The sequence below is a fragment of the Colossoma macropomum genome, unplaced genomic scaffold, assembly GCF_904425465.1.
Source record: "Colossoma macropomum unplaced genomic scaffold, Colossoma_macropomum, whole genome shotgun sequence".
Taxonomy (NCBI): Eukaryota; Metazoa; Chordata; class Actinopteri; order Characiformes; family Serrasalmidae; genus Colossoma; species Colossoma macropomum.
In genome coordinates, this window is record NW_023494785.1 from 2,629,598 (window position 1) to 2,642,908 (window position 13,311).

The window sequence follows — 13,311 nt, forward strand, 5'->3', positions numbered from 1 at the left end:
TCTAAAAGGTACACCAAAAGTGAAATTATGAATTTTTTTGCTATTTTTAATTTGAAAAAATAGTTTGCGTTACTTTTAACTATTGAATCTGTTTACTTTAATATTTTATTTGTAAACTCCAATGAAGTGAACCAGAAGAACCATCTGTTTCTGTGGCACAAGTGAAAAGGAAAAACTGAAAAGGCTGTCAATGTGTTGGGGTTACAAGAGAAAGTCACAAAATACTACATTTTGTAAATTATGTTTTTACATTTTTACACACTTAGTCTGACAACATTTTACAGATTTTGATTATGAAATAAAATTTAATTTCTTTTACATATTTATCTTATTAAAAACTATTTAAAATCAATCAAAGTTCATTCTTAGTTATTCAACCAGCCATCATTTTTGTGTATCAAAAAAAGAACATTTTAATATTAATTTTATTCAAGTTGGGTTTTTGCCATGTTCGTTAGAATAACCCTCCTTGTAGTGGGAGAGTACGAGTGTTCGCATGAGTTTGGTGAGTTCAGTTTGGTTCAGCAACAACGTATAAAGATACAAAGTCCTTTAGTGCATTTCAGTGACCCAAAAATAACCTGCAGAGCTCAGTCAGAAAGTGACACTCAGTCTTCTTATAATCTATACCAGGCCTGTCAAACTGGGGACCTTCCAGGCCAAAGTGAAGTGAAGCGAAGGCCTTGATAATTAGCTGATGAGCTGAATCAGGTGTGTTTAATGAGGCAGAGCGCTGAAGCTGCAGTGTTTTGGCCCGCGAGGACTGGAGCCCGACACATGTGATCTACAAAGACTTTAAAAGTCATGTAGAGTGTCCAGAGCTTTAGAGGTGCAGAGCTTTGAGAGCTGTGTGCAGTAATGTATAACTCTCTCTCTCTCTCTCTCTCTTTCTCTCTCTCTGTCCTCAGACGCATGTGTTCCTGATGATTCTCTCCGTTGCTGCCACTATTATCGCGTTTATCCTGGTGTTTTCATACGCTCAGGACTGGGCCGGGGTAAATATGGACCTAATGCCCACTACACTCACCTCGAACACTCACAAAGAAAACTGTTTACTGCTCTGTTTACTGCGAACACTGTCAGTTACACTGAAATTGGCAGAGGTGTGGACTCGAGTCATATGACTTTGACTCGAGTCTGACTCGAGTCATATGACTTTGACTTGAGTCTGACTCTAGTCATATGACTTTGATTCGAGTCTGACTCGAGTCACAAATTTGATGACTTGAGACTCGACTCGAGAACATTGAGAAAGACTTGCGACACAACTTTGACTTGAACACCAATGACTCTGACTTTTCTGCAGGTAAAACAAGCACAACATTCACCACGAGGCTGGAGCTGACTTTTTATTCGCCAGCTTCATATTGGAATTTGCTGTTCCACCTTAAATGGTGCAGCAGCGAGGCACCGGCACGTACTAGTGCTGAACTAGCTGAGCTAGTTTTAGTGCTGAGCTAGTTTTAGTGCTGAGCTAGTTTTAGAGCTGAGCTAGTTTAGAGCTGAGCTAGTTTTAGTGCTGAGCTAGTTTTAGAGCTGAGCTAGTTTTAGAGCTGAGCTAGTTTTAGTGTTAAGCTAGTTTTAGTGCTGAGCTAGTTTTAGAGCTGAGCTAGTTTTAGAGCTGAGCTAGTTACTACTGAGGTAGTTTTTATTTTAATCCTGTGCGCAAAATGTTTCCAAAAATCCTCAAAAATGATCTTCAAATATAAAATTTTTAAATTAAGTTTAAAAGTACTTTTAAAGTTCTTTTCATGAGTAGCGCCCTGCTCTTTGTGTACACCAGTATGTCTGTCATGCACTCTTAAAGGATGGTTCCTCAAAGGTTCTTTGGTAAAGAAAATAGTTCTAAAAAGAACCATGAACACTCAAAGAACACTATTATTAAAGGGTTATTAAAGGGTTTGCTGCATCATGAAATGGTTCTTCAGAATGTTCTGTAGATGGTTCTATAAGAAACCTTTTTGAAAAGGGTTCTCCTATTGCTTGACATCATAACAATAGAAGAACCCTTTTGGATGCTATATAGAACCCCTTTCAAAAAGGTTCTATATAGAACCATCTACAGAACATACTTAAGAATGCTTTATGATGCAAAGAGCACTTTAACCAAAGGATTCTTTGAGTGTTTTTAGAACTATTTTCTAACCCTTGGATTTTGTTGGAAGGGTAAAAAAGAAATAATGAAAAATTAATATTCAGCCACACACTGATAACATGCTGTCATTACAAGACTATAGTACTGTTACCTTTATTCAGTGTTATGGCTTTAAATTAGCTGAAAAATGCAGACTGACCTGTTTAGGACTCGAAAATTAGGACTATTGACTTGAGACTCGTCTGTACTGACTCAGGACTTGAATTGAGACTCGGCTACCTTGACTTGAGACTTGAGTATCAAGACTTGAGACTTACTTGTTACTTGCAACTTAGTTCCTACCTCTGGAAATAAGTGGCAGATAATTAGTACCTGTGTTGTTTAATGAAAGGCCAGTATGCTGTCATGCCATGTCATCTCCTCTGTGTGTGTGTGTGTGTGTGTGTGTGTGCAGGGAGCTCATCCTGTACTGGGCCTTATAGTGATGATCCTCAGCCTGGTACAGCCGATCGCTGCCATGTTTCGCTGTGGACCCCAAGACGAGAGGTGAGAGATGGGAGGGGGTGGTTTATCTCTTAACCAGCCATTACTTTAAATGTAGTTAATCAGCCAACAATGAACCAACAGAGTTGTTTGACTTACAAACTGAAAATATGTCTACATTACATAAATGAACTGGTCTACATAAAATGGACCAAAATGAATGAAAGTATATTTCAGTGAATGAAAAGTGTTTACATTGATCTGAAGACACTTCCGTTCCAGTGAAACCTAAATAAATTAGACTGAAATTTGAAATTGAACTTAGTTGAGGCAACAGAATCTGCGTTTTGACTCTATTTGATTGAATGGAGTCGTGTGGAACAACTGAATTAAGTTCACTAAATTATTTTTGTGAGTGCGTCTTTTGTGTCTGAAGTTTGCTTTAGTTTTTGCACTGGAGCTACGAGGCTAATGAGGCTAACTGATAAAAAATCAGATCTATAATGGATCTTTTGTTCCTGTAGTGCAATCACCGTTTTCATCAGATCAGCAGCATTTTCCCAAAGATATTTGAGTCAGGCGTTTACTAAGCAAGCTTGTTCATTCTCGCATGTTTCCACATAAAGTTCTACAGTTTGACTAGCTATAAATCTAACTTTGGCTGATGTGCTGAAACGTTAACAAATAATGAATAAGAATAAAGTCGAACGGAGACAAAAAACGTGAAAAAAGTCTTGTGAGCGGTAAAGTTGGTTTCATTTTCGCATTTATGCTTTTGTTCTTGAAGAGTTTTCAAATGATCAATGATCAAAAATGTTAAAATGGCTACTTCATCATTATTGGTAACTACAACCCCAATTCCAAAAAAGATGGGACGCTGTGTAAAATGTAAATAAATGTAAATAAAAACAGAATGCAATGATTTGCAAATCTCATACACTCATATCTTATTCACAATAGAACACAGACCACATATCAGATGATGAAAGTGAAACATTTTACCATTTCATGAAAAATATTAACCCATTTAGAACTTAATGGCAGCAACGCCTCTCAAAAAAGTTGGGACAGGGCCGTGTCCACCATTGTGTAGCATCCCCTCTTCTTTTAACAACAGTCTGTAAATGTGTAGGAAGTGAGGAGACAAACTGCTGGAGTTTTGGGAGAGGAATGTTGTCCCATTTTTATCTGATGTAGGATTCTAGCAACTAGCAACAGTCCTGGGTCTTCTTTGCCAGATTTTTTGTTTTATGATGCTCTAAATGTTTTATATTGGTGAAAGGTCTGGACTGCAGGCAGGTCAGTTCAGCACCCGGACTGTTTTTTCTGTGAAGCCATGCTGTTGTGATGGATGCAGTGTGTGGTTTAGCATCGTCTTGCTGAAATATGCAAGGCCTTCCCTGAAAGAGACGCTGTCTGGATGGGAGCATATGTTGTTCTAAAACCTCTACATACTGTTCAGCATTGATAGAGCCTTTCCAGATGTGTAAGTTGCCCATGGCATAGGCACTAATGCAGCCTCAGACCATCAGAGATGCAGGCGTTTGAACTGTGTGCTGATAACAAGCTGGATGGTCCTTCTCCTCTTTAGTCCGCAGGGCATGGCATCCATGGTTTCCAAAAAGAATTTCAAATTTTGATTCATCTGACCACAGAACAGTTTTCCATTTTGCCTCAGTCCATTTTAAATGACCTTTGGCCCAAAAAAGATGGCAGCGTTTCTGGATCGTGTTGACATGTGGCTTCTTCTTTGCATGATACAGCTTTTACATGCATTTGTGGATTGCACGGCGAACTGTGTTCACAGACTGTGTTCCTGAGCCCATGCAGTGATTTCCAGTACAGAATCATACCTGTTTTTAATGCAGTGCAGCCTGAGGGCCCGAAGATCACGTACAGGGATTTCTCCAGATTTTCTGAATCTTTTGATGATATTGTGTACTGTAGATGGCGGGATATCCAAAGTCTTCGCAATTTTACGTTGAGGAACATTTTTCTGAGCCAGATTGGTGAACCTCTGCCTTTGCTTCTGAGAGACTGTTTTTTAATAGTACCATTTACCTTTCCAGCCTTTTGTTGGCCCTGTGCCAACGTTTTAGAGATGCGTTGCTGCCATCAACATTTGATTACTGAATATTACTTTCAACATCTGATATATGTTCTATTGTAAATAAAATATGGGTCAATGAAAATTGCAAATCATTGCATTCTATTTTTATTTACATGTATTTACATTTTACACAGCGTCCCAACTTGGATTTGGGGTTGTAAATCAATCAGCTCTCAGTTAGTTTTTCTGTGAAATGATCGCCTAATAAAACTCTTAGGACACATTGATTAGTGTGGAACGGCTGGGAAGCTTAGGGACGTCAACAAATAACATCACAACATCAACATAAACTCATGACACTCCAATATAAAACCTTAATGATCCGGGCCTTTTAGCAGATAGAGTTTTTAGAATGGCCTCTATTTCCAATGATCAAGATTATTCTTAAGATTGACCTTTTGACTTTGGTAGAAGGCACAGAAAATAAAGTCACCTATAATTTATCATTTATGAAGTCATTTATAATCTATCGCTTCATAAACAGTGCAGTTTTTGTGTTTGCCTTGCTTTAAGTTCAATTAGTGTTTAAAGAGTCTTCTTGGTTCTTGTCTTTATTTATTTATATGGTTTTAAAAACACTAAAAGTAATCCAAAAGTAATGAAAAGTAATCATATGACATTATTTTAATGTGGTAATCTTGGGATTAGATTACAGATTACTAGATTTTTAACAAGTAATCAGTAATCTAATATATTTTAACTCTCCCGATCCTGCTGGGAGGATTAGCAGTTGCTTTTTTGCTGTTTTGAAGTTAACTCACTTTGTTCTTTTTCACCTGCAGGAGATACATTTTTAACTGGGCGCACACCATCAACGCATTAGCCATCAAAGCACTGGCAGGTATGAAAATGACCCTGCAGACACATAAAAGCATGACTGTTTACTGTTTTGCAGTAAAACTGATCTCTAGGACTGACAAGAGAAAGGGGCCATTTCTGCCACTCATTCTACTCGTCTCTGTTAACAACATGATTTGTTGTTGTGACATTTATTAATTTTAAAATGTAAGTACATCACATAACGAAGCCCAAAATTTGTAGATTTTCTTTAGTTTGTGTGTCACAAACTACCATTTCGAACAAGAAAACACATGAAAAGGAAAATACTTCACATTCAGTGGCCTTTTATTGTTACTCTGATGAAAGAAATCAATCACAATCGTTTCCATAGCGATGTGAATTGTGTTGTGAATGCTCACTTAGAAACAGTCAGTGCATCCAACAATAAAGGCAGCCTGGAGATTCTTTTACACAGTGACTTAGTAGCTCACAGGAAGCTCCAGTTCCACATACTGACCCACTTTTACTGACCAACATGGACATGAACATTCAGTGACATTCAGTTTGATGGGATTAAAGGGAAATTCCATCGATTTTTCAAACATTCTGCATAAGTAACCGGTTGAGATGTTAACAGAGTCATTCAGAGTGGTTTGGTGTGAAACTCTGTTCTAGAGAAACTTACCGAGTCAGAACTGTTCACAGTGGTGGTGATAGGAACCAGACGTCCACCTCTAAAAGCTCCCTCACAGAAAGTTACTACATGAAATGGTTATGAATACACTGCCTGATGACTGAGACACTGTTTTATAATAGATTTTTTTTGATAAAGTTTTGGCTTAAAATGTATTTGAATCCATTTATTTGAATCCATTCAGTAAAGTTTACAGTCACTTGTTAAGTTTTAAGTTTTAATTATGAGAGCCAGGACAGGGATGCCATGAATTAGTTTTTCTTGCCTAATATGTATTTTAACTCTGCAGTGGCAGCAATCTTTACAGGCCTAGCACTGGTGGACACTTCTGACCAGCAGTGGCTACCAAAAGTTATGGGGGGGTTCGTGGCCTGGGAGGCAATTTGCTTCTTGTTCCAGGACTTCCACCAGAGAAGGAAGAAAAAAGGTAAAAGCTTTGGTCATTAGCTCTATAGCTGGATTAATTTTAACAGTGGAGGTTTTATTACTCTATTAGCATGAGGTCTAACTCAACACGCCACAGATTCATACTGGATTAAAATCGCTCCACAATTATTACAGTCAGACTGTAAAACTACACACACTGCAGATTCATACTGGATTAAAATCACTCTACAATTATTACCATCAGACTGTAAAACTACACACTGCAGATTCATACTGGATTAAAATCACTCCACAATTATTACCGTCAGACTGTAAATCCTATTTATGAATGTGCTGCTTTGTGCCTCTGTTAGAGCACATAGTCTATAACTCACAGTTTATAAAGACAACCAACTGTGTTTTCAGACATGTGGGCCAATTTTGTTAATGAAACAAATACTTCTTTTCAGATGTCATGCAGCAGGACTCAGATCGGGTAAGTGTTTGAATTTATATTAATTAATTTTGAAGTTTTATAAGAGACTGTAGTAACTGTGGCATTTGTATTTATTTAGAGATTAGAGTCATATTCATTTTATTATATATTCATATATTCTGTCGATCTATTCATCATGAAAAATTCCCGCCCCTGGCCTTTACATTGCAGGAACATTTCATGGTAAATGGAAGTTAAGAATCTTTTTTCCCACCTCTGAAAAGTGCAGATTCCAGAGACACAAGGTTTTGTTACTGTGGTGACAGTTTACTGTGGGGAAAAGTGCAGCCTTGAATTTATTTGATTAAAATGTGCACATTACATTAAAATAATTTTACAATACTGAAAAATTGTAAATTTGACAGACAAAAATCACTGATGGAATATTTTATTTAGGGATGCATCGATATCAGTACTGGTATCGGGCCGATACCTCGCTTGTGATTCTGTGTGACGTAAGCTGAGTTTACACTGCAGCACTAATGAACAAACGCAGTGCAGGGGGCTCTGCTCACACAGAGAAGTGTTACTCTGTGACAGTTGGACACAAAGCCACCGGTCATTTCAAGTGTTCCCTCTTGGCAGATTCCCACCAGGAATACGCGACATGATTTTAGCCCATTTTAGACACAAACACAGTCACAACCACGCCCCCAGTACGAGTGGAGACATGCAGGTCAACTAAAAAAATTAGCTACCAAAGTCTGTATACGCAGACTTTGCTCTGTTTGAATAGCGAGGTATAAACGTTAATACAGTGATTATTTGTAAAATAAGCTTTAGTGAGACCGTAGTGTCCTACTGTGTACATCACTGTCTGCTTTTAGCTTCAATGCACAGTGTCAGCAGCGCTGTTCAGTTTCTCGGTGTGTTTGCTCAGTACTCGGTGCACAGCGTGTTATTTTGAATGAAATAAGTGTATTTGAAACTGTCCGTAGACAGAGCTGCCTGTAGAGGCTGCGTTTAACGTATAAATCGTTGGCTTTGTACATGTGCGTACAGTGTGAATCACCAAAGATTTCTAAAATCACACAGTGTCTGTCTGGCTTTAGAGGACATTCAGCTACAGCTTAGCCAGCCGAGCAAAAGACTCCATGACATAAAACTCAACAAGTGAGCTCCTTGGATGTGTTAGCCTCAGATGTGATTCCTGCTGTCACTGCACTACAGAGACTGCTGGTGAAGGTCACAGATGAGGATCAAAACTATGAAATGTACTGTACTTACAGCTGTACAGAAACGCTTTTCTGAGGAGGAACTTTTCCTGCTCTTCTCTGCAGTGCTACTCGATCCAAGCTAACTAATGGTTCATAGCTAGCTAATGCACTCTGTCTAAGTGTTGGCCGTATCATCAGGAGATCGCGAGTTCGATCCCTGGTGATGCTACAGCCGTCCGTGGCCGGGAGTCCAAGAGAGCACAATTGGCCTCGCTCTCTCTGGGTGGGTAGGATGGCCCCCCTCTCCCCCCATCACCTAGCGAGATGCTAGTCAGCGCAGGCATCTGTTAGCTGACGTAGCAGATCTGGCAGTTTGGCATTCAGCTGTCCAATGATGTTGCGCTAGTGGCAGCTCGTAAAGATGCAGCTAGATTTGAATGATTTAACAGTTACGGTACATATGGTACATACTTCATTCTGGGTTACTCAGTGTGGTATCAGGCTCAGTACTGGCAAGTACTAAAACATGTCCTCATACTCAGTCTGAAAAAACTCGACACATCCCTAATTTTATTCGTTAAAATACTGAATTCAACGCTAAAAGCCAGAGTAGCGTACAGTATAACAAAAAGTCAGTGTGAGAGATGATGAAACATTGTATATAGTTCATGCAGTGATGAATATGAGGCACTGAGTGATTCATGAACTTGTTTCTTGACAGGCGAGAACAGAAAGTCTTCTCTTGGTCATGTTCTTCCTCGGAAACATCGCCTTCTTGGTGGCTCTGCTTGTTGGAATTGGCAACGCGTAACGTCTGACAGACGAAGACCACCTCAGCCAAATCCAGCTCAGACGTGCAGTTTCCTCTCATTCTGTATAGAAACTCAGGATTTCTGGTTTTGCTGTAGTGAGACGGGTTAACGTTAAAATAAATGGTCCCCTCTCATGGTAGGTGAGGTCAGCAGCATCATGGACCAGTTCTCAGAACTGCAAATGATACTGATTGTTTTGTCTTTCTTCAAATTTTTTTTTATTTTGATATTTCAGTGCGGTCACAAAGATTACTGATTACTCTTCTTTATGGACACATGGATTCCAACTTATACTGGTTTTCGTGTTTATAGTATTTCTCATTTATTAATTTGTACTGTTATGTTATTCCTCTGTTCATTATTATACATACATACATACATACATCATCTAAACCGCTTATCCTTCTGGGTCATGGTGGGGTGCTGGAGCCTATCCCAGCTGTCATTGGGCGGAAGGCAGGATACACCCTGGACAGGTCGCCAGTCCATCGCAGGGCAGACAGACATACACAGTCACACCTAGGGGCAATTCAGCATGTCCAATTGGCCTGACTGCGTTTTTGGACTGTGGGAGGAAACCGGAGTACCCGGAGGAAACCCACACAGACATGGGGAGAACAGGCAAACTCCACACAGAAACGACCCTGGTCACCCGGCTGGGAATCGAACCCAGGCCATTCTTGCTGTGAGGCGACAGCACTACCCACTGCGCCACCGTGCCGCCCTTCATTATCATATTAATACAATATTCCTCTTCCATTTCATAGTTTTGCTATTCTGTTTCTACTTTATGATTATTTAATTCTTGTCTAAATGATTAATTGTATGTTTATGTTTATCAATTTAAAACCAAAACTCTTTACATGAATAATACAACTAATTATGTGGCACATTTCATGCATAAACACGCAGCTCCGCGTACTTTACAGTGTATTTAAAACAAGAAAACAGTAAATAAAATAGAGTCTGGCAAAAAACATAAAATTAAAAGAAAATAATGTTTGTAAAATTAAAGCACATTTAAATAAACGTAAACGTTAATTTTCTAGGCTAATTCTGATTTCAGTCTAAATTCTCTGTGCACAGTTACTTAGATTTTTGTATAACTGATTCGCAACTGATGTGAAACTGCAAACTCTGTGTTTTAAGGGGAACTCCACCAAATATTCAAAAAGTCTGCATAATTAAATCATTAAAATGAAAACAGAGTCGTTCAGAGTGGTTTGGTGTGAAACCCTCTGTTCTAGAGAAACTTACTGAGTCAGAATTGTTCACAGTGGTGGTGATAGGAACCAGACGTCCACCTCTAAAAGCTCCCTCACAGAAAGTTCCTACAGGAAATGGTTATGAATTCACTGCCTGATGACTGAGACACTGTTTAATGACAGTTTTTGGCCTAAAACGTATTTTTAACAACCCATTTATGGTGGAGGGATACATGCAGGGCGCTGTGAGGCAAAATAGTCCCCAAAGGAAACTTATTATTTCAGATTTTCCATCATCAACATTCTATATAAACTCAGAAGACTAGTGTAGGTTCACTGGTGGTTCTGGATAGTAAATAAAATGACTATATTTGTGTTATGTTGTTTTGAGTCACAGATTTCACACCAAACCACTCTGAATCACTGTGTTTACATCTCACACAGTGAATTATGGTAAATTGGTGGAGTTCCTCTTTATCTCCCGCAGGGCCACAATAGAGCCTAACCTCTCTACAAACTGAAGTTTGTGTAACATATGGCTTTTTTGAGGGTTTATGTGATGTAGTACCTCTTCTGTCCACCTGGTGGCCTCAGCACTTCACTCAGGAACTCTTTAGAGACGAGCTGTAGAAACTGAATGTTAAGTCTTAAAGGTTTGGCAGTGTTTTAGGATTAAATGTTGATTTCATTGTGTCCTCAACACAAGCACTTACTCTGAAGCTGTATTTCTTAGGAACCTTCCTGAGGAGGCTTCAAACACAACCTCAAAGCGATACGTCAGAGCTTTTCAACCTAATCTGTAGGTGTTAAAGTTGTTTATTGTGAAATGTTTCCATGTAAGACAGAAATCTGGCTTATTAAAAACTCATTTATAATAGAACACATCGAGCACAAGCTGAATTGAATGAATAAACTCATACGTTGTAGAGATTTTTCATGACTTCTTCAGTCAGTATTTATAAATGAAGCTGTAAATCTGTGTAATTGGTTCTTTAGAGACTCTAGTTTTCCAGAGGGAAGAATTTGTGGAGTTTTTACGGGCTCTGGGATACTCAGATACCCTTGGTCAAAGTTAAAGTAACCGGAACAGCTTTTTATTTCACTGTAAAATCGCTCTGTTGCTTCATAAGAACAGGTTTGTTAAGCCATTCTCTCAGCCTGTCTCCTCCAACACCTGAAACTGAAACTTAGAGATGCCTAATATAGTCACATATTTCTTTTATTATAACTTTTATCCACTTCTGCCCACTGACTTCTATTGTAGACTTCTAGTGTAGTTGGTTTTCAGTTAAAGGGGAATACCAACGATTTTCCTGCATAAATATATTGTAGTCTTTTCGAGAAACGTTCTGGGTCATTCACTCTACAGCACTTATTAGCTGAGTTGTTCTGAGAAGGACTTTTATTGTGAAGGCAGGGCTAGCCTGCAATCTGTGTTTATGCCTGTAGAACAAGAACAACAGAGAGTCAGAGTTGAGGCTTAGAGTGAACAGTTAGCCAAACTCTCTTTGTGCACGGTGTGGCTGTGGCCAACTACAGCTCTTAAATAAAGCGCTGTAAACTTGTGCATAAATTGAGTCTTTTTTAATAGCGTTGAATGCTATAATACTGTTTAGATGTAAACAGAGTCGTTCAGAGTGGTTTGGGGTGAAACGCTCTGTTCTAGAGAAACTTACCGAGTCAGAACTGTTCACAGTGGTGGTGATAGGAACCAGACATCCACCTCTAAAAGCTCCCTCACAGAAAGTTACTACAAGAAATGGTTATGAATTCACTGCCTGATGACTGAGACACTGTTTTATGGCAGTAAGATTTTTGGCCTACATTGTATTTTAAAAACCCATTCATGGTGGAGGGATACATGCAGGTTAGTCCCCAAAGAAAGCTTATTATTTCAAATTTTCCATCATCGACATTCCATATAAAGCTCAGAAGACTCATGTAGGTTCACTGGTGGTTTCGGATAGTAAATAAAATGTCAATATTTGTGTTGTAGTCATGGTGACCCTTGGTTCCTATCACCACCACTGTAAAGACATCAGTCAGTTTCTCTACAATGAAGCATTTCACACCAAACCACCCTGAATGACTTTATTTAAACCTCAACCACTGAATTAGGTGGAAATTTCAGAATTCCCCTTTAACAAGATACTGCAGCAGACATAGCAGCTGTTCACAGAAGCTCGTTTTGCTATTTAAAAGAGAACGTTCTGCATAATTTTATGGATGAGTCAGAATAACAAATCCAGAGTGGTTTGACATTAAATAGTTCATTGTAAAGAAACTTGCTCCTCCAAAACCACCAGCAAACCCACACGTTTTCTTTTTTATATGTAACGTTGATGATGATGAAATAATGGTAAATCTGAAATGATTTTAATTCAATTTAGTTGAATTTAAGTCTGAAGTTTTAAAAACTGGTCTATGTCCTTTTGAAGAAAAACATCGAACTGTATGGAAAAAGCCTGGAGAAGAACTCCAGCCATAAAGGGCACTGTAAAGCACAGAGGTGGAGATGTCGAAAGTCTGAAACTCAACATTTTAACAAAAAGAAATTGACAGTGTTGAAGTGATCTGTTTAAAATAAATGCCACTTTATACAGTTAATGCAACTGAAGAAACGGACGTAGTTATTGGTCTTTGAATAGAGCATATTATTGTGACTATAGTCCTATTATATGACTATTCTATCACTATTCTGTGTATAACTAGGAAACACACAGTGCTGTGAAAAAGTATCACCCCCCCCCACCCTCACCTCCAGTTTCCTCTATTTTTGCATATTTAACACACTAAACGGTTTCGGATCCTCAAACACAATTTAAGATAAGACAAGGAGAACGTTATGAAACACAACACAGTTTTCAAAATGGTCATTTAATTTATTGAAAAAATAGCACCCCCTAAACATTTTAATAACTGGTTGTGCTACATTAGCAGCAACACCTACAACCAAATGCGTCCTATAGCTGGAGATCAGCCTTTCTCATCACTGAGGAGGAACTTGGGCCCACTACTCTTTGTAGGATTGCTTTAACCCCTTAGCATAGTTCAACTTGTTTGTGTGTCCGGCCCCAAACCTGGGGGATATCTGGGCTAGCAGCAAGTGGTAC

At 38.8% G+C, this 13,311-nt stretch overlaps 1 protein-coding gene across 1 annotated transcript in view; it reads left to right on the forward strand.

Annotated features, from left to right (window-relative positions):
- Nucleotides 1–9,374, forward strand: part of zgc:163022 (putative ferric-chelate reductase 1) — a 41,002-nt gene extending 31,628 nt beyond the window's left edge. Inside the window, exons 11-16 of the mRNA XM_036578561.1 lie at nt 909–995; nt 2,550–2,641; nt 5,471–5,529; nt 6,452–6,589; nt 6,999–7,024; nt 8,903–9,374. Of these exons, the coding sequence (XP_036434454.1) occupies nt 909–995; nt 2,550–2,641; nt 5,471–5,529; nt 6,452–6,589; nt 6,999–7,024; nt 8,903–8,992 (492 nt within the window). The 3' untranslated portion in view covers nt 8,993–9,374. The remainder of the gene's footprint in view (nt 1–908; nt 996–2,549; nt 2,642–5,470; nt 5,530–6,451; nt 6,590–6,998; nt 7,025–8,902) is intronic.
- The last annotated feature ends 3,937 nt before the right edge of the window (nt 9,375–13,311 follow it).